This window comes from Clarias gariepinus, chromosome 9, assembly GCF_024256425.1.
Source record: "Clarias gariepinus isolate MV-2021 ecotype Netherlands chromosome 9, CGAR_prim_01v2, whole genome shotgun sequence".
Classification (NCBI taxonomy): domain Eukaryota; kingdom Metazoa; phylum Chordata; class Actinopteri; order Siluriformes; family Clariidae; genus Clarias; species Clarias gariepinus.
The window spans coordinates 11082758-11102622 of NC_071108.1; the positions used below are offsets into that span (position 1 = coordinate 11082758).

Sequence of the window (19865 nt, forward strand, 5' to 3'; positions counted from 1 at the left end):
CAAGCCACACAGCCAAGAGCATATAAAACACACAAATATACTCAAACACACACATATACATATGGTATATACAGCCAGTTTATATATAAATGTAAACACGTATATGTATATGTTTATATAAATGTGCGTATACACATACTGTATAAATACAATAAATATATTGTCAAACAGAAAACCAAGGCAATAAGCTTGAAAATACATCACTCCTCCCAAACACACACAGCGTTCTGGCCGAGATGGAATTTACATTTTAAAAAATTTGAACAAAGTCCTGGCACAGATAATCAAATGTACCCATAAATAAGAACTATCATGGAGTGCTTTGGTTGAGAATAACACATCTGGGTGGCGCCATGATATGTGTGTGTGGGTGTTTATGGGATGCATGCAGAGCTTGTGTATGTCTGTAGTGTGTGAACCCCAGCACGGTCCTGTTTTTATTTTGTCTCAAGTCGTGTAAGCAGACATATTAGGCTTGGCTATGTCTGTGCGTGCGTGCGTGCGTGCGTGTGTGCGTGTGTGTGTTTGTGTGTGTGTGTTGAAATTGTACTCCATGGATAATATTGACCCATAAAAATCAAGCTGGTCTTAGTGAAATCAGTTCAGAGAGTCCACAATATGGACAAAATAATCAGATTGTAATTATCTGGACATGTATTGCATTTATGACGAGTCCTCATGTTAACAAAATATATATAGATGTGTGGGTGAGGACATCACACTTATCTAACATGGTTTTAGACTGCTTAATTCAAGACTACCAGAGTGCACTAAATGGCCAAAAGTTTGAGGAAACATAAAAATTTCACCCATTTATGGGCCTCAATTGTCCAGAAGGTCTTCGTGTGCTGTAACAATATAAATTCCCTACTGTACCTCTTCTGACATGGCAATGCTCCTATGCATAAAGCAAAGCCTAACAGAGCATTGACCACAACCTGACTGAACACTTTTGTGATGCACACCAGCTCTTCTTCAGAACTGAGTGGAAAGCCTTTCCAGAGAAGTGCAGGACATTTCCATTCTATACTCTGCCAATATATTAAAACTTCTACAGCCAGCGTGGCCAACAGAAGTTTTAATACAACGGCAGAGTATGGAATGGAAACATCCTCAATGAATGACTAAGAAGGCAACAATCAGTTAAAAAAAAAACGATGCTTTCAGGTTTCTGGGATTCTCAAGGGCCAGTATTGGAACATTACTCAGTAATTGCTTATTACTGTGAAATGCATATTATAGAGCTTAAGCCTAAACTTCGGATTAACCACAGATTACTGCTATTCAGGGTGATTGTGATCCTGCATGATCCTGCACACTTCTGCATTCATGGCTCATGTCATATGTCAAAAATGTATGTTTTTTATTTAAAACTAATTTTACAACTCAACTGGGTTTTTGGTTGTCGATTGTGACAATATTAATCCGGCAACATTATGAACTTTGAGACATTGAAAGTTAAAATTACTTTGATGAAATAACGTTGGACCTGCCTACATGATGCATGGGAAACATTAAACAAATGGCTATAATATCAATGCAGCAATTATGACCTCAAAACAATATTTAATTATAGCAATTACTTATTATTTCCCAACTGACACTCTCTGCACTCTAGTCAACTATTAAATTAGCTCAAAAGAAAAAAAAAGCTGCTCAATGTTCTAAATCTGTTCTGTCAAACTGAATATTCCTCAGTTTTTATGTTTTGTGAACACCGTAGTACAATACAGTGCTGTAGATACTTAGCAAATCTGTATGTGAAACTGCAGTGTATTGACGATAGTCAGACAAATGGATGTTACAGTACGTGAAATGATAAATAAAATATTTACGTAAAGGTTGATAGTCTGTTGCTTGTATTTGCGATGTTGGTTTGGGATCCTTCATTCAACATTATCCCGATAAAATATATAAACATCCGTTAATCAATGAAAAACGACAATGTTGTCTTTTGGGTGGATGACATCATAACCCAATTACTGTACAGTTATATGACATCCATCATCCAACGATACAGTTTCTGCTGGGAAATGAGACCATCTTGGTATCTTGGGAAAAAATTACTTAAATGTGCTATTATAACCAGAATTAATACACACTATTCTCAACCAATACACTATATATATATATATATATATATATATATATATATATATATATATATATATTTTTTTTTTTTTTTTTTTTTTTTGTGGTTATGGACGGAGGTAGTACTGGGATAATAAGGAGGGTTTAAAAACGTGGAGTGAGACTTGAGAATTGAGAAATAAGTATGAGCCAATGGAAGTGGTTTGATTTGGTGACAGAGGTTCTCTGTAGCTGTGGGACAAACATATGGACATCTGACGACAATTAGACACAACATTACAATCTTCACCACTGTCTCTCTCCACATCCTGTTTTAATTAAGAGACGCATGTGTGCGCGCACACACACACACACACACACACACACACACACACACACACACATATATATATATATACTGTATAGTATGCACTGGTGCTGGCCCCGGTCTCTCTCCCACTGCTGTATAAATAATCTGTTCTTTTAAAACAACATGGTCTTTCCTATATTCAGTAATTAACCTTGAGTAAACCAGAGACATCACTTCACCCAGATAGTCCTCAGGTGTTTGTGTTGGCTTGTGCGCACACACACACGTAATGAATGATGGTCATCAGTGACGTGAGTTCCTTATCCTGCAAAATGACGTACTGTAAGCAAAACAGCTAAATGAGAAACAAAGATCTGGTGTGCAGTTAAGTCGAGAGGGATGTCGGAAATAAGGACTGAAGTAAAAACAGGCTTGCATTCATTTCATGTGCGTGTGGAAATTGGACATTTTAATGATCCAGTACAGTCTCTGGAAACATATTGTAGACTTCAGTATTGTAAACAAAAAAACGTCTTCTCTTGCCGATCTTCTGCGGTTCGACTCTACTGTCACTGAACCCCTGCCCGGTTAAATGGCAGGAAAGGATGAGGAAGTAACAGAGGTCACTGTATTGGTTGTACATGTTCATCAGAGAACAGCGAGAGAAAAAAAGTGGCATTTACACAAAAAGTGATTGTACGTTTGAACTGTAATCAGTAGAGATGAGAGTGTACGCCTTTCTTCCTCTCTCTTCTTCCTAATCAAGTTGAATAGCAGAGCTTACATCATGAGCGAATTACAGTAATTACAAGATGACTGCTTGGAGGAGCTGCTCATCTGCTCAAACTTGAGGCAAGAAGTCTTTTCAATGGAAACACACACACACACACACACACACACACATTCTCTCACACAACCCAACCCTGATCTTAGTGAGTGAAATATTCTCGAATCTAGCCAAATCCATGTATAATTTCTTAATATAAGATTACAACAAAAACAAATATAAGATTATTAATCTGATTTCCAGTCAAGTGTTACTAAAAATTCATGCAAAAATTTTCTTTTCTTGTTCTATTGGCAGATCATTTTGCTTCTTTTAATAAATAAATCTCAAAAATCCTGCCAAAATGATCTGCCAATATAACAAGGCATTTACACTTAGCAATTCTAATAACATGCGCCTAGAAATAAGCTTAATAATCTTGAATTTGTTTTTGTTGTAATCTTATTTTAACACATTTTAGATAGATTTGGCTAGATTTAAGAATATTTCACTTGCTACGCTGGCGTTTTTTGCAGTGAAGCATGTCTGGACCACTTCGAATTGTAGTAAATAACCTGAAAATGTTTGATCGCTGCTTCCTGCTGTCACTTTTTTAGTCTAAGTTTCTTCCATCGTGCCAGCTTCTGAAGATTATCATAAATCAGACCTGACGTCAGTACAGCAGCTAGAAAGTAGCAGGATTTCCCTTTTTACGAGCAGCGCTCTGCTTACAAACATCCATTAGTTATCCATTAGTGGTGTGTAAATAAACCATAAAACGTCAGTAGCAATTTAGTTAAATGCTCGTGAAGATGGATCTCCTCATTCATAAAGCTAAGAATATCTTCCTGTTCTTTTCGCTCCCTGTGCATTGTGGGTTTCCCACGGGTACAAAGACATGCACTGATATAGGCTGATTGGTGTTTTCAAACTTCCCTTATGATTAAATATGTGAGTGGGTGAATTAGTGCTGGGTGATATGACCTCGAATCAATTTAACAATTACTTGAACATTATTCCTTGATTATGATTACTAAATAATTATTTTGTTATAGTGGTATAGTGGTTAGCACTGTGGTTTCACACCCTCAGGGTTTAGGGGGTCGATTTTCCCACCTTGGGTCTTTATGAGTGATGATTGCAAAGACATGCAGATTTAGCTAATTGGCATTCCCAAAATGCCTGTAGTGTGTTAGTGCATGTGCTTATGTGCCATGCGATGGACTGGCACCCCATCCAGGGTGTACCCCACCTAGTGCCCCGAGTCCTCTGGGAGAGGCTCTGGGACTTTCCGTGCCCTTTTACAGGATAAGCGGCATAGAGAATGAAAAAAAGGGTTCATGATTTGTTTTCATGTCACAGACTGAACAGGTTGGAGTCGTGTGACTACATATGCAATAGTTTTTACAGAACATGATAACATACAGTGGCGAAAGTATTATTTGTTATTGTTAATAATAATAATAATAATAATAATAATAATAATAATAATAGACATGGGCAAGATTAGATTATGAATAAATTCATAAGCGAAAGAATGAATAAAAAGCACATGTACATTATATCATGAGAGCAGTACAATTTAATGTCCAGTATTTCATACCGTATGCTAAGACTGAGTTAGTAGGTCATGTGAGAACATCACAAGTCATTTCCACATATTGTCAGTAACATTATATGACAAATTGGACCCGAGTTACTTATTCTAAATTAGTGGTGGCAGTTTACACACCTGGGTGACTTGCACTCTAGGTTTGCTCTACTGATCCCAGACTCAGTTCTCAGGGAAAATTTGTGTTACATTTGCATGTTAATTTATTTTTACTGGCATTAGCTGAAGATCCTTGAATCACCAATGGGTTCCTGCGCAGGACCTTTAACCCTCAGAAGCTCGCAGGGAATCTTGTTTCAGTAGAAAGTCACTCTGGATTAAGGCATCTGTCAAATTGTGTTTTAAAAATAAATAATTGTATAGTGTGGTTGACTGGGGTACCTGAATTTGACATCTAGCATACAGCGTGTACTGTACCATGCGTGAAAATGATCCACTCATGGGGCCGCGTCTTACATAATGTGACTGGTTGAAGTTGTCATGTTATTTCCTGTTGTTTCATTGACATAGGAATCACACCTAGCTACAACTCACCTAAAATGAAGTTGAGAAGTACATGCACTCATGCATAATAACTTCTTTTTCTCTTCTTTTAAGTTTTTTGTATGTATAAATATATCTGAATACTGTGTTTATACAGTACATATATATTTTTATTATTATTTGCTAGTCCTTAAAAATTCCCCTCTACCATCGACCAAGACCACTGAATTAAAAGCTGCATTCAGACATTTGACTGGTACAGTATTTGGGTGAAGACCAAAGAACCTGGAGGAAACCGACATGAACATGACAAGAACATACAAAAAAAACCCTAAGCTCTTTATACAGTATGGAGATTCTGGAGCTGTGAGCTGGCAACAGTTATGGAAACCATTGAACAGTGTCCAAATATGTATTAGACCTACAGTATGACCTACATATTAGAACTAAGAGGAGTAACATACAGTATAAAATTGTGCAATCAATCCATGATTGAGAAATACCTTATGCAACCTATAATAGTAACCCTTTTCTAAAACAAACTTACAATGGATCCAAGAGTATTTAAGCCAAGTGAGAAACCACCCTAGACCTCTGACATGAATTACATCTCACTGTTTATATCTAAAACCAGAGGATCTGGCACATATTATACCTTCCCAGTGCGTAATCACTATTGGGTTGTAGCTCTTGGCTGTTTCTTTCAGCAGCTGGAGTGTGGAACTAATCGAATGGCTAGTGCGGTTAGCATCACGAGGCAATGATTACAGAGTTGCATGTCATTTTAGGCGTCGTGAAGTGCCGACCCCCTGGCAAAGAGTGGGCTCTGCTTGCCCTGAGCATCCCCCTATAATCTAGTGCTTTATCCTCTTTGCATGAGTTAACACAGAGTGCCACTTAGTGTAATTACAGTTCACACTCTAAATCAAGTCTCTAATTGTAATATATAATTTTTTATACCAGGCCAAAATGGGTGTATTATAGACATGCAATAAGAATTAATATACATCCATTATAAAAATGTGTTATAAAATATATACTATACAAAAATGTATAACATTATGGAGCTGATAAGGTCAAGTTATTTATATATTATGTACCCTTTCCTGACTTGCCTTTAGTAGATTTAAAAGCAAAAACTCACCTAGGCATAAAATTAGATTTTTTTAAAAGGTCTCGGTAGATTATGTCATGTTGAAGTTTTACCCTTTTCTTTGAACTATAATTTTGTTCGCAGTATAAAGGGATGTTTCAAGATTCCAAGCTATTTGTCTCTAAGACAGTCTAAACTCAGATTGACCCACAATCTGATCAGAAAGTAGAATTTTCATTGCATACATGTTAAAGGCGTTAAAAAAATATTTTAATGGTGTAAAAATTTGAAAAAAGGCCATCTGTTCATGAATGATGACCTGGCTGAGGTGGCTCTAAGCCCATTGCACTCGTTTCCATAAACATTCAGTGAGTAGAAAAAATCCATGTATAACTTGTTGCCAACTTGTAGAAGAGATGCATCTGTCTGTGGGAACTGTACACACAATCATTCACCAACACCACTTGCACATTACAGGAACCCAGCTGGTAGTTATTGCCACATCCCCCGTACAGTCCTGACCTCGCTCCAAGTGATTTCCACATCTTAAGACCATTATAGGAATTTCTAGGAGGCCAGTGTTTCAGACATAAAGCAGGCTGTCTGATTATGGCGTAGTGAGAAGACCTTCTACCTTGATGGAATCCAAGCACTAGTGAAATGCTGGGAAAAGTGCATAAGTGTAGCAGGGGATTATACAGTAGAGAGAAATAAAGAGAGTTTTTATTCTCATAACCGTTTTGTTATTCTGTTATCTAAAGTTTGATCCCTCATAATAAAACTATGGGTATCTATTTGCTTCTTGCATGTCTGTGTACAGTATATCCAGGGGGTTTCTAATTGCATTTATGTTTTATGACTTTATTATTATTTAATTCACTTAACCCATCTACGTGTATATGAACTTGTTTTGTGCTGCATTTTGCTTTTTTGTTTCAAGTGAAACATGAAGTGCATTAAAAAACAAATCTTTCTGCAAACAATACAAAATCTGTGTATGCCCATGAAGCATGCACATATATGCATGTGTTATGCACGTGTTAGGAATCCATTTAGCATGGCTCTTGATCAGGGTGTTCTTTAGCAGTATTTTAACCGCCTTGAAGAAAGAATAATCTGTCAAAGACATAATACGACGCAATGAAATATTCATTCGTATATCTCAGCTTGTTAGGAGGTTCACGTCAGAGCGCAAGGTCAGCCATGATACAGTGCCCCTGGTGCAGAGAGGGGTCTTGCCCAATACGAGCCAGAGGCAGCTTTGCAGTGCTTGATCGGTAACCCAAAACCTTAACCACTGAGCCAACACTGCTCCTGCTACTGTGAGTCCATTTTTCCACTGAGTACCACCATGCATTGGAGCCTTTGACACAACAGGTTATGACATACTGTACTATTACTGAGCTGAGGTTTTCACGTGAGGCCGCTCAAACTCATTCAACAGTTTCTGTGAAGGCTGTTTTAAAATTACTTTTTCCAGTGTCTGCTTTTGAACTCCTTTCCATCCCTTCAGTAAAATTTTCAACTCTATGTGACCAGAGAGGTAAACGCTTTACTTTTTTCATTTTGTTTTAGATTTTAAAAGAATTTAGTTTATATATTAAGTCACATGGGTTAGTTTTTTTTTTTTTTTTTGCTTTAATAGATATTTGGAGAAATGTATCACATTTTTAATTTTGGCATAAATTGGTTGATAAATACCTTAACTTCCTAAAAAAAAACATGCATATGTTCACTATCAAACTGCGCTGCTGGTGAAGTTATTTTAGGGCTAGCCAGGAAATCCTGGTGTCAAAATGAGGATGAGGGTTCCCTCTTACTTATTACATCATGGAATTCTAATTTTAATATTTTAAAAATATTTTCCCCTTAGCTCCTGGCCATACAAACTGCCCATATCTCAGCAACCCGATATGATACAGTAATAAATTTGGTATCAAAATAGAGCTTATTGAAAGAGGAATCTGTAATTATTCATGCAACTCTGGTCACCTGAAATGCAGGTTAATCCCTTAAAGTAATTTATGCCAAAATACAATAGCAGACTGACCTAGTGAAAATGCCAAATCCAAAACCTGTGGGTCATACATTCTTATAGGCATACTTCATTTATAGCTATACACTCCTGTCAAAAGGAGTTTAACGGTCTTCTTAGTTCTTTAGTACTTTTTGTTTTAATCTCCTCTTTCACATTTTCATAGATAGAAGGCAAGTGTCATGTTGTTATGGAGACACAGAACCATGAAACATAAAGGGACAGGCACAGCTGGTAATCTGACAGCTGATAAATGCACTTCTTTAGGTTCTGTGCCCCTACCATCTTTAAATTTCACTTTGAATTATACCATGACATCTTCACCTTCATTTATCAATTTAACTCTTTACCACAGCCTTTCTCTGATCAACAAACCCTTTACTTCTTCATTTTTCTCTTCTTTTTTTGCGTATAAAGCCTATTACCGCAGCATTCTCATACCAGTGACCCCATTTTTATTTTAAACAGTCGGTCACTTTGTAGGCTGCTAGTGCTGTACTGTGGTATTACCTTTGTGTTCTGGTGTAAAATGGGTTTAGGACACGCTTTATGAATGCAGGCTAATAAAAATGGCCTATATTTAATTATTATTAAATATTTCTTAAATCAGGTTTATGTGCATACAATGACGGTTATAACAGTTAACTAAAAATTTCCCTCAATCTTGTAGAGGACCCTTTTTTTTACAATGAAAAAACTGTTTCTAAGCAACTCGTCACCAGCTTTATACAGTATATATATATATATATATATAGCTTCCTTCTACTTTCTTTACTTCTAATCTTTGCCTACCCTTACATCCAGGTTTCTAAGTCGCTTGTGTATACACGGAAACATGTGCATGAGTATGGGTGTATGGGTGTAATTCCAAGTTAGTCCCATGGCTGCTCCCAGCGTAGAGGTTAAACAAACGACGTTATAGATTTACTGGACAGCTGTTGCTCTGGTTTTTCTCAGCATTTGTGCGGACCCACCGGTTTTATATGCTATAATCAGCTTTTTTTATTTTGCAGAGCCTCATTATACAGGGCCGAACTATCAGTCATGAGCTAAACTTGCAATATGGTTTGGAATTCTGAAGATGCTGAATTAAGTCCTTTTCAGGACTAGTTTTATTTAAGCAATGTAATTATTTTTGGCATATCTCTGGGATTGTAATCCCATCTGAATCCATAATGTCAGTCATGTTTTTAATAGACTGTGTGTGTGCACACATCTGGAAAGGTTACTGTGTATTTTTCCTCATAAAATGACATGCTGGTAAAGATTGCGTAAAATCCTGTAGGTAAAGGAGATTCCATGCTATTTCTTTAATATACTGTATAGATACTTTAGGAAGTTAGTTTTTCTAGTAAGAAAAAAAAATGGATGCGCTTAAGACGCATAACAGATCCTAGTACAGGTACAGTCAGTATATAAACTAATGCCCTGTAACCTTCTGATAATGAGGCACAACGTAATTTATTTAAGGTCAAAATATTGTGTATAAAAAAATGAGTGTTGTATAAAGAAAAAAAATGAGTTCACAAAAATATCACAATATCTGTGATTTGTATACAGATCGCCTACCCAATGTGAATTGTTCCTAATTTTTACAATCATCCATCAGCAGCATTACTTAATAGGCAAAGGAACTGCATGTTTAGAAGTTATATCCTGTATAAATAATTCTTTGGTTTAAGCTAGAGTCAGAACAACAGAAAAACTTTTTTCTAAATTATGCCTGAGATGAGAATGGTGGATTTGTACTAGGGTCGCATGTATATTTGTAAACCTTTAATAAATAAATACAATCAAGATCAACTTAAAAAAAACCACATGATCTCACGTGTGCACATCTGTAATAGTTGAGTTAAGGTTGTTGTAGGTTAGCGTCAGAATTGTTTCCTTTTCAAATGAAATTCAACCATATCAGCATCACATGTTCAGATCTGTTCAAATGTTCGAATGAGATTAGATCCATGAAACAATTTGAGATCTTTGACAGGAGTAACATGAATGCATTCAGCTCATCTCTGTTCCAGTTTTCTGGAATTTTAATTTTCTGGGAGCAAGACCCCTATGCCTTTTCTATGCCAGCAAACATTCAGAAACACTCACAAGCTGGTCTTGATGTCCTAAAGTTCACCATAAGTACAATCAGAAAATTATTCTGATCTTGTGTAGCGTAAAAAACATAATAACTTTGTAAGAGAAAATATCTGTAACCTAAAATTCTATTTAATTTTCAAAAGAAGTAGATGCTTAAAACCAGCAGAACAAGAACAGAAAATGACAAATTTTGTAAATGTAAATCGAAAATGTGAAAAATTTGTCTATAAATAGGCCTAATAATCTTATACTTGGTTTAGTGAATACTTACATTAAGAAACTACATATAACTGTGGCTAGATTTAAGATATTTTCTTTTGCCAATATATCGCTTGTTGCAGTTATATTATGTATATTTTACTAAAATAATTTAAATTAGTGATGTACTTAATTCTTACTTTATAGCCTAAACATACCTAAACAACAATTTTACCATGATTTAATATAACTTTTTTGTTGTTGTTGTTCTTGTTCAATTTGCATATTTTACTTGAGAGGAAATTGAATATGTTTAAATTGAATTTAATGTTGGAATATGTTGATACATGAAGCATGTTTTTTTTTTTTTACATCTTTACAGCTCCTGTAATAAAGGTGCCTTTTTATTCAAATTTCTTTCTTGTTTAAATATAGTGATCGCCTTCTTTGAGAGCTCAAGATCAGTCTTCACAAAGTTAAAGCAGAAGGAGACCTGATAAGATACTATGAAGTATAGTTGGCTAAGATCCCTATGGAGCTAATGTTCCATGTTGGAGAACTCACTGGGTGTGCTTCTGCCTTAAGCCAGGTCACAGACAATAAGTGAGTAACTGAATGTTTTTAAGCTTAGTGAATAAAACTGACCACTGTAATGAGACTCTGAATGTGAAACTGTTTCATCCTGCCAGTGGACAGCTGTTTGGCCAGTTGTCTTCCTTTGGGAATGGTTTCCATGTGTGTCTGATCGAATCCAGAACTGGAGTAGCAGGCAGCTAAAGCTCGGGAGGAACCATATACAACATAGCATTGTTCCAGCCAGCACATGGATCAGAAAGCAAGAAACCAGCCCTCTCTGAGGTCTCAATCATCCGAAACGTGCTGCTGTGTGCGGTGTGTGTGTTTGATTATGTGTCATTGGGGACATACAGTAAGTCTCCATTACGTCCATTTTTTATAGTAAATTTATACCAGTTTTCAGTGTGCATGCATGCACAGGTGTGTGTGTGTGTGTGTGTGTGTGTGTGTGTGTGTGTGTGTGTGTGTGTGTGTGTGTGTGTGTGCCCTGCCAAATCATAGCCATGACGAATTTGCAACCCATCCAGCACAGGCGTAACGGAATTGAGCCCTCAGGGACAGACATTTCATTCCTTGACACACTTGTCAAAAAGTTGAAACTTACCCAGTAAGTATTTTTAACGGAATTAGATTTTAACTTATTTTCAGTATACCAATATTATTGAATTATTTACTCCGATTAGCCAGAAGGTGTTGATTAATTTGCTATAACAGCAGCTCTGACAGTAGAGCCAGATAAAAAGGTATCTCGCAGGTTTATGTTAATAGTTTTTGGTTGACTCGGTTTGTTCACTGGGTTGATTTCTAAATGTTCTACAAGTTAACCTGAAATGGATAAACCAATGATGTCACCTGTCATGGGGTGGGATATCTCAGGCAGCAGGTGTTTTCTCAGATTTCTTAATCCGTTCTTGAAGACGATGTGTTGAAACCAGGAAAAATAGGCAAGCATAAGGAACCAAGTGGGTTTGAAAAGAGACAAATTGTAATGCCTAGATGACAGGGTTAGAGCATCTTCAAAATGCCGAGGCCTGTGAGGACAACTGGTGAACCAACAAAACTGGTTGTGAGGTTGGATTCCACAAAAGACCTACTATAACCGAAATTGCTCAAGAGAGGTGTCAGAACACACAGTGCATAGCCAGAGACTGTTCAAGATGGCTACGCTGACCCCTGACTATCACTGAAAGCACCAGTAGAGCAGTAGAACTGGACCCCAGGGCAATGGAAGAAGGTGGCCTGGTCTGAGAAATTACATTTCCTGTCTACATCATGTGGACTAGTGTGTATGAATCACTTATTTGAGGAAGAGCTGGCAGGATGCACTATAGACAGAATGCAAGCCAGCAGAGCCAGTGTGATGATCTGGGCAATATTCTGCTGGGGAACCTTGAAACCTGCCATTCATGTGGAGGTTACTTTGACACATACGCAAACACTTGCAGACCAGGTACACCCCTTCATGACAACAGTATCTCCTAAAGATAGTGGGTTCTTTCAGCCAACAGTGGGAACAAAATGGGTTAAATGTTCAAGGTGTTGATTTGGCCATGACATTCCCCAGATCTCAATACGGATTGAGCATGTGTAGGATGTGCTGGACAAACAAGTCTAATCCTTGGAGACCTCGTGTTGCAACTTACTGGACCTAAAGACCTTCTGCCAAACATCACAGCACACCTTCAGAGGTCTTGTGGAGTTCATGTCTTAACACAACTCATGACTCAGCACTTTGGCTTTGGGCAGCACGATGGGGAGCTACACAACATTAGGCAGGTTGTTTTAATGTTATGGCTGACCAGTGTACATGGGAGTGAAGTTTTTTGTGCTGTCAGACGATATTTTTGACAGTTTTATGTTGTTTCTATTTTCAGTGTGAGTCTACATTTTTGCGACAATTCAAAGGATCCTTTGCACTATTATTAATTATTATCATTATTCTAATTAATTATATGGCTACATATTTCATAAATCAAAAAAACACGTTAATTTAACTTTTAACAATTATTGTATCCCCGCCTCAAACAGAGGTCAAAAAAGATAACAGTAAATTTCCATATTCCATACGTATTTCAATATACACAAATCAGCCATAACATTTGCACCACCACCATGTGAATTGAACAACAATCATCAATTATATACCAGTAAACTGGTGGCAGGATCGTGGGCACCCAAGGTTCATATATGCCTGTGGGGAGCAAAAGCCAGCCTGTGTGGTGCAAACCCACAGAAAAGCCAATGTATCAAAAAAAAAAAAAGATATAAAATAAATAATGCTGGCTATGATGGAAAGGTTTCATGACGTTCAATGCATCACAGCGTGTTGCATAAAGTATGTGGCTTAGCAGGCAAAGAGTTCAAGGCTGTTGATCTGGCCTCCAAATTCCCCAGACTTCAATCCGATCGAGCATCCATGGAATGCGCTGGACAAACAAGTCTGATCCACCTTGCAACTTACAGCACTTTACAGGATCTGCTGCTAACGTCCTGGTGCCAGATACCACAACACGCGTTCAGAGGTCTTGTGGAGTCATGCCCTGAGGGGCCAGAGCTGTTTTGGTGGCACAAGGAGAACGTAAGGCCCAGGTGATTTTAATGTTAATGTTTTCAATTATCCACATTACAATCTCAAAATCTTCCCATGTTAAATGTATATTTCCACATTACTGCCTAATTGACTCTTACCTCTACCAGATCTCTTTCTCTATTTTAAGTTGTTCCAAAAAATCTGGGAGCATTTAAAGATGATCTGAGAGAGAGAGAGAGAGAGAGAGAGAAAGAGAGAGAGAGAGAGAGAGAGAGAGAGGGTGTGGTGGTGTGGATGGACGATGCTTGACCATCTGGATAACTTCATTCCTTCATGTAGACTAAAACAACCAGAGTACTACCCTGGTGTGTGTGTGTGTGTGTGTGTGTAAATGCTCTTCCTCATCACTGATTTATTTATTTATTTATTTTCTCCCTAATTTAGTCGTGTCCAACTCCTTCCCGTCACTAGGGGGGGCTCCCACATTAAGGCTACCTACTACCATTCAGCCGGGAGGGCCGAGGGCTGTTATGTGTTTCCTCTGAACCACGTGACACCAGCCGACCTCTTTTTTTCAAACTGCTCGCTCGCGCACCATTGGGGGCAGCGTAACACACTCGGAGGACAGTGCTATCCGCTCTCCCCACGTGCACGAGCTCACAGACTAAGTACCTCTCATCCCTCCCCACTGAAAGAGCTCGGCCAAGTTAGCTCTTTCTCGAGACCTCCGGCTGTGAGAGGTAACAGCATCACCTGGGAACCGAACCAGCGATCTCCGGATGATAGGGCGAGCGCTTTATCACTGCGCTAACCAGAGGCGGCCACTGTGTTTTGTACTATAGATTTTTTTTTTGCAACTTGATACAACTTCACCAGGAGTTTAAGTGATCTCCACACATAATTTTTCATGCATGTGTGCGTGCACATGTGTGTGTTTTGCTTGTTAGGCAAAAGGCCCCAACTCACAACACATGAAAGCATGCGCCTCATGCATGAAGAAGGAGTCAGAATAAACCCACCGGGGATAACACACACACACACACACACACACACACACACACATAAACCCAAAAGTGATAAAAAAAAAAAGACTTATGGATAGGTATGTGCATTATTCAGAAAATTATCTTGATTAAAGGTTATTTTAGCTTACCTCATTATAAGAATTTATTGCAGGTACTTCAGGGGATTAGCTTATCACCTAACATATTCATGTGCTCGCCTTTTACGTGGCTTTAAGAAATGCTGTACAAGTTAAAGAGTGGGTGAACATTTATATCCCTTATCAGTAAACAGGCAGGTCAGGGTGTAGGTCAAGTTTCAGCCAGACGCTTTCAGATATGATGCTGAAGAATCGGCGTTTTAAGAAGCAAAATATTCAGCTGGACTGGTGGAACGTCCCACGAGATATTTATCAGACACACTAAAGGCTTATTTAGTAAGTAAGGCACTGTGCACACACACACATACACACAGACACACATATGAGTAAGAAATCTTGTCTCTAAACACAGATTTTTAAGTCTTTTTGATTCCAAAGACCTGTTTTTGTTAGACTGATTTAACCTGCATTACTGTAATATAATCTAAGTCTAGCTCTAAAAACACTTTGGCAAAAACATTTAGAGGATATTCATGTCCTTTTTAGGACAAAGATTGCTCCATACTGTATGTAAGGTTCCTAATACACACACACACACTCCTTCATTCATCTTCAATAAGCACCTTTCCTTAGCGCATGCGGGGAGATTGGGCAGAAGGTTGGAATAAACCCAGAATGTGGCACCAGTTCAACGCAGAGCAGACTCAATACTCTGCACTTATGTTATCACCCACTTTTTTAACCTAGGGGCAATTAAACATAGCCAATCCACTTAGTGGAATGTTACTGGACAATCAGAGGAAACCAGACTCCCTGGAGGAAACCCATGCGGACAAGAGGAGAACGTAGAGAATGCCACTGGAATTGAACTCAAGTTCAGGATCAAACTGGGAGCCCTGGAGCTGTGTCTCCACATCACATACAGTACTAATACACACTGACACACACACAGAAAAATATTGGATTTGAATTCAATAAAGCCACTTCATCAAGAAAAAATGTCTCAACTGTCGCTCATCCACAGCTCCACCTACATGGTTCCCACAGTTCATACTCACAAATCCATGACCACTAGCTGTGACATTCACACCCTTAACACTACAGCCCTTGTTTTCAATAAACTATTCGTTAGAGTACAGAAACCAAGTTACTGCAGCTGTCTGGGACGTCAAATAGCTGGCTACAGATAACCATTATCCAGTACCACACTAAATCAAATGTTATAATGCGCAAGTGTGAAGGATTTTATTGTCAGACATGCTTCATTTTCTAAATCACCAGTGGCTTCGGGGAAAATTCTGCATTTCAAATGTTTTAATTCTTTTGCTATTCAAGGACTCACATGGTGACCTGTCTGTAAGCTGTAATAGCACTGATATGGCTTTTGAGATGCTGGGAACAAGTAGACTAAATCATAAAAGATGTGTAATCAGCCAAGTGGAGTAATGAGCCAGAAGGAATCTCAATAGGCAACATTCTGTAGCACAATGTTCCACATGTGCCCAATTCCGACTTAATCAAATAAAATCCAATTACTTTGTGGGGTTGATCAGTATCGGCATCACTTCTGAACTGATCCACACATGCAAAATGAACAACATCTCACTAGGCACATTCATTAAAATAAAGAAACACTAACTAACCAAAATTTCAGGCAGCTGTGAATTTACTTATAGTACTTTAAGGTGAAGAAGTTTTTTAATTATGGAGGCTACTTTGATGAAGAAAAATCTGTATTGTGCGACCATGATTGGGAATACCATTGTGAATACCAATTGAAAGTATAATATTTAAAGTTTATAATATTAAGTTTATATGAGGTTCTGTTGCCGTCATCTTGGAAGCATTAAATAGCCGCATGTCTTTGAATGCTGTGGAATTACAATTTTCCTTCAGTCTAAATTCAAGGCCTAAGCCCCTTCCAGCACAACAACGCCCCTGTACACAATGCAAACTCCATAACAGACATGATTTCCCAAAGCTGGAGCAAAAAGACCCTGAATAGCCTGCACAGAATCCTGATCTGAACCCCACTGAATACCTCTGGGATGAACTGGACCTTACTAATGCTCTAGTAATTAAATGAGCACCATTTCCAATAGCCATGTTCCAAACTCTGTCGTAAGGACTTTCCAACAGAGTGGAGGTTTTTTAAAAACAGCAAAAAGGAGAACTACATCTTAAGTGGGATGTTCAAAAAACGCATATAGTTGGGATGGTCAGGTGTTCACAAATTTTCAGCCATATAATGTATTTCATCTTATTAGACTGTCATGAGGAATATAAATGCATCCCATGTGTTTATAATAGATTGCAAAGCATGACTGAGTTATAATGTTAAGAATTGTTTTTGCTGCTATGTAACATACTCCTTGATCTGTGCAAAGAAATGTCCTCCCTAAAGACAAATGTGTGTCTGACCTAGAATTGCAGGAACAAATCTCAATGGATTACTAGAGGATTAACAGGCTGTTCAGGTTTCCCCACTTCTATATTCTATAAAAAGAAATTAGACCATCCATATTTTTGGTTTGAATGACTTCACAGTGAATAAACAGCACTACAGTATAGTTCAGTTCATTCATGAATGTACAGTGCATACAGTGCAATTTATGACCATCTGCTTGCATTAATATATCAAACCAGTAATTCCATGAACAGATATATACAAAGCCTATTTAACTTAGCGCTCCTAAAAATATATATTTTATAAGTAAGTGGCTCTTGATTTTTGTTTTTGGATGATAGAAAGAAAAGATCATGCACAATATGCACAATTTCAGAGTGAGACAAGATGTGACCTGATTTAGGACTTAATTAGAAAGTGTTGATGGATTGTGTGGCTCGTGTTTTACACACAAGGAAAAAAAAAAAAGATATGGTGTTTTCATACTTGCCATGCCATTTAATAAGGATGTGTGATGCATTGAATAAAGCCACTCTTTGTTGAATGGATGAATCAAATACAAACAAAATATCAAAATATAATCTAGGCAAGCTGCTATAAGGATGATGGAATATTGGATTATAGTTGACATACATATGTATGATATATATATATTTTTTTATAAATAATAATTTTATAGACCTTAATCTATGTCTATCTTGGTCAGAACTTTCAAACATTTAAGAGATCAATAGGTAAGGACACAAGTACAAAAAACTGCTGCTACTATTACTATATTATTATTATTTTTTTTTATGCAATTACGTTTTTAAATATATTATAATATAGTGCGCTTACTATATTAACCATTCAGAACCAAAGTTTCTATGCTGAAGGAATTTACTGCATCTCTTATAATTAAGAATGAACCCACAAACTAAAAAAAATTTTTTTTTTTTTTTTTTTTAATTAGTTTTATCATTATAAATTATAAGTATTACCTTTGTATGAGAGGCGAAGACGTGGGACGGTGAGTTTGCTCCCTAAAGCCGTCGTAAGAGCGACAGCCGTCAGACAGAAGAAGCACGTTGATAAAGCTGATAGTTCCATTATTCTTATTCTGAAAGGCAGCTGCGGCTCCGCTACAAGGCGCGCGACCAGGTGCCTCCTGAGAAAGCGCGAGACTCCTTCGCCCCTCACGCGCGCACTTCGCTGAGCCGCGCTCTCTCCGCCAGTCCGCGTGAACAGCCCGCCCTCAGCGCGCGCACGGGAGCTGCCCACAGCAGTAAGAGACGAGGGGAAATACACGTCCAGCGGGGTATACGACCGTGTTAGACGTTCACAAAAGTACGCCACCTAGTGTATTACTTTAACAGACGATAGAGAGCGTTAGTATGCGGTTTGGGATGGAGCCAAAGTCCTGGAGACGCGCGCTCTTCAATGGCGCTTTGTATTTCTATATGTGTACTGTGATCAGTGGGTGGCAATTAATTTTTTCTACTTCATTCATTCAGTCATTCATTCATGCATGCATTTATTCAATCATTTTTTAATTCTCTCTCTCTCTCTCTCTCTCTCTCTCTCTCTCTCTCTTTCTTAGTCTAACCTCAACTTAACCTTACTATCATCAGTAACCAAATTGAAACTTCTGGTCTGGTCTCCATCAGCGTCTTATTGAAATCTGCAGACAGCAAGGTGGCTTAGTGGTTAGCACTGTCACTTGCACCTCCAGGGTCTGGGTTCGATTTCCTCCTCGGGTCAGTGGTGCATGCAGTTTGCAAGTTCTCCCTTTGCTTAGTGGGTTTCCTCCAGGTTTCTTCTAAAAACATTGCAATTAGGCTAATTGGCGCTCCTAAATTGCCTGTAGTGTGCAAAATGTAAGGGTGTGTGTGTATGTGTGTGCCCTGCGATGGATTGGCACCGAATCTATGCCTCAAGTCACCTGGGATAGGCTTGAGGGCCTGTGATCCTGTATAAAGGATAACGTGGTATAGATGATAAGTGAGTGGGTGAAATCTGCAGGGTTTTTTACAGGGTCTAAACTGACAAAAAAAAAGGTCTAAACTGTCAGATATTCCTCTCCTTTTGTGGACATTTGGTCTCTTCCGATCTGTAAAAACATGCCCACACATAATGGGAGGAGTGCTCTGGTTGTTTTAGTTCACATGAAGAAATACTGTACATGGTTTTGTTGAACTTCTGCAGATGCTCAGTAAGTGTCTGTCCACACCATCTCTCTCTCTCTCTCTCTCTCTCTCTCTCTCTTTCTCTCTCTCTTTAAGCCAAGACAGATTTCCTTGCATAGGTATTTAAATACTGCCAAAGAATAAGAAATAAGTCCTGACATCATAGTTGAGCATGCACAGAATAAATAAAGCCTAGAAATCAGTCCTGAGATCATATTTTAACATGTTGAGAAGAACAGTAATAATAAAAGAAGAAAAAAGTTGAAGCAACTGTGGATAGAAAGTAGTATATCTATAGAAACAATAAGTAAAAGTAAATGCATTAAGTTTGCCAACTATTTGTTAAGAAGATGTTCGGGCAGTGTCTGGGGTTTAAGAGGGAAAAGTACCAGAGGATGGAGCAGTCTTTCAAGCAGTGATATATATT

At 38.0% G+C, this 19865-nt stretch overlaps 1 protein-coding gene across 1 annotated transcript in view; it reads right to left on the minus strand.

Annotated features, from left to right (window-relative positions):
- Window positions 1-18484, minus strand: part of sema3bl (sema domain, immunoglobulin domain (Ig), short basic domain, secreted, (semaphorin) 3bl) — a 44896-nt gene extending 26412 nt beyond the window's left edge. Inside the window, exon 1 of the mRNA XM_053503745.1 lies at window positions 18254-18484. Coding sequence (XP_053359720.1) covers window positions 18254-18362 — 109 coding nt within the window. The 5' untranslated portion in view covers window positions 18363-18484. The remainder of the gene's footprint in view (window positions 1-18253) is intronic.
- Window positions 18485-19865: the final 1381 nt, after the last annotated feature.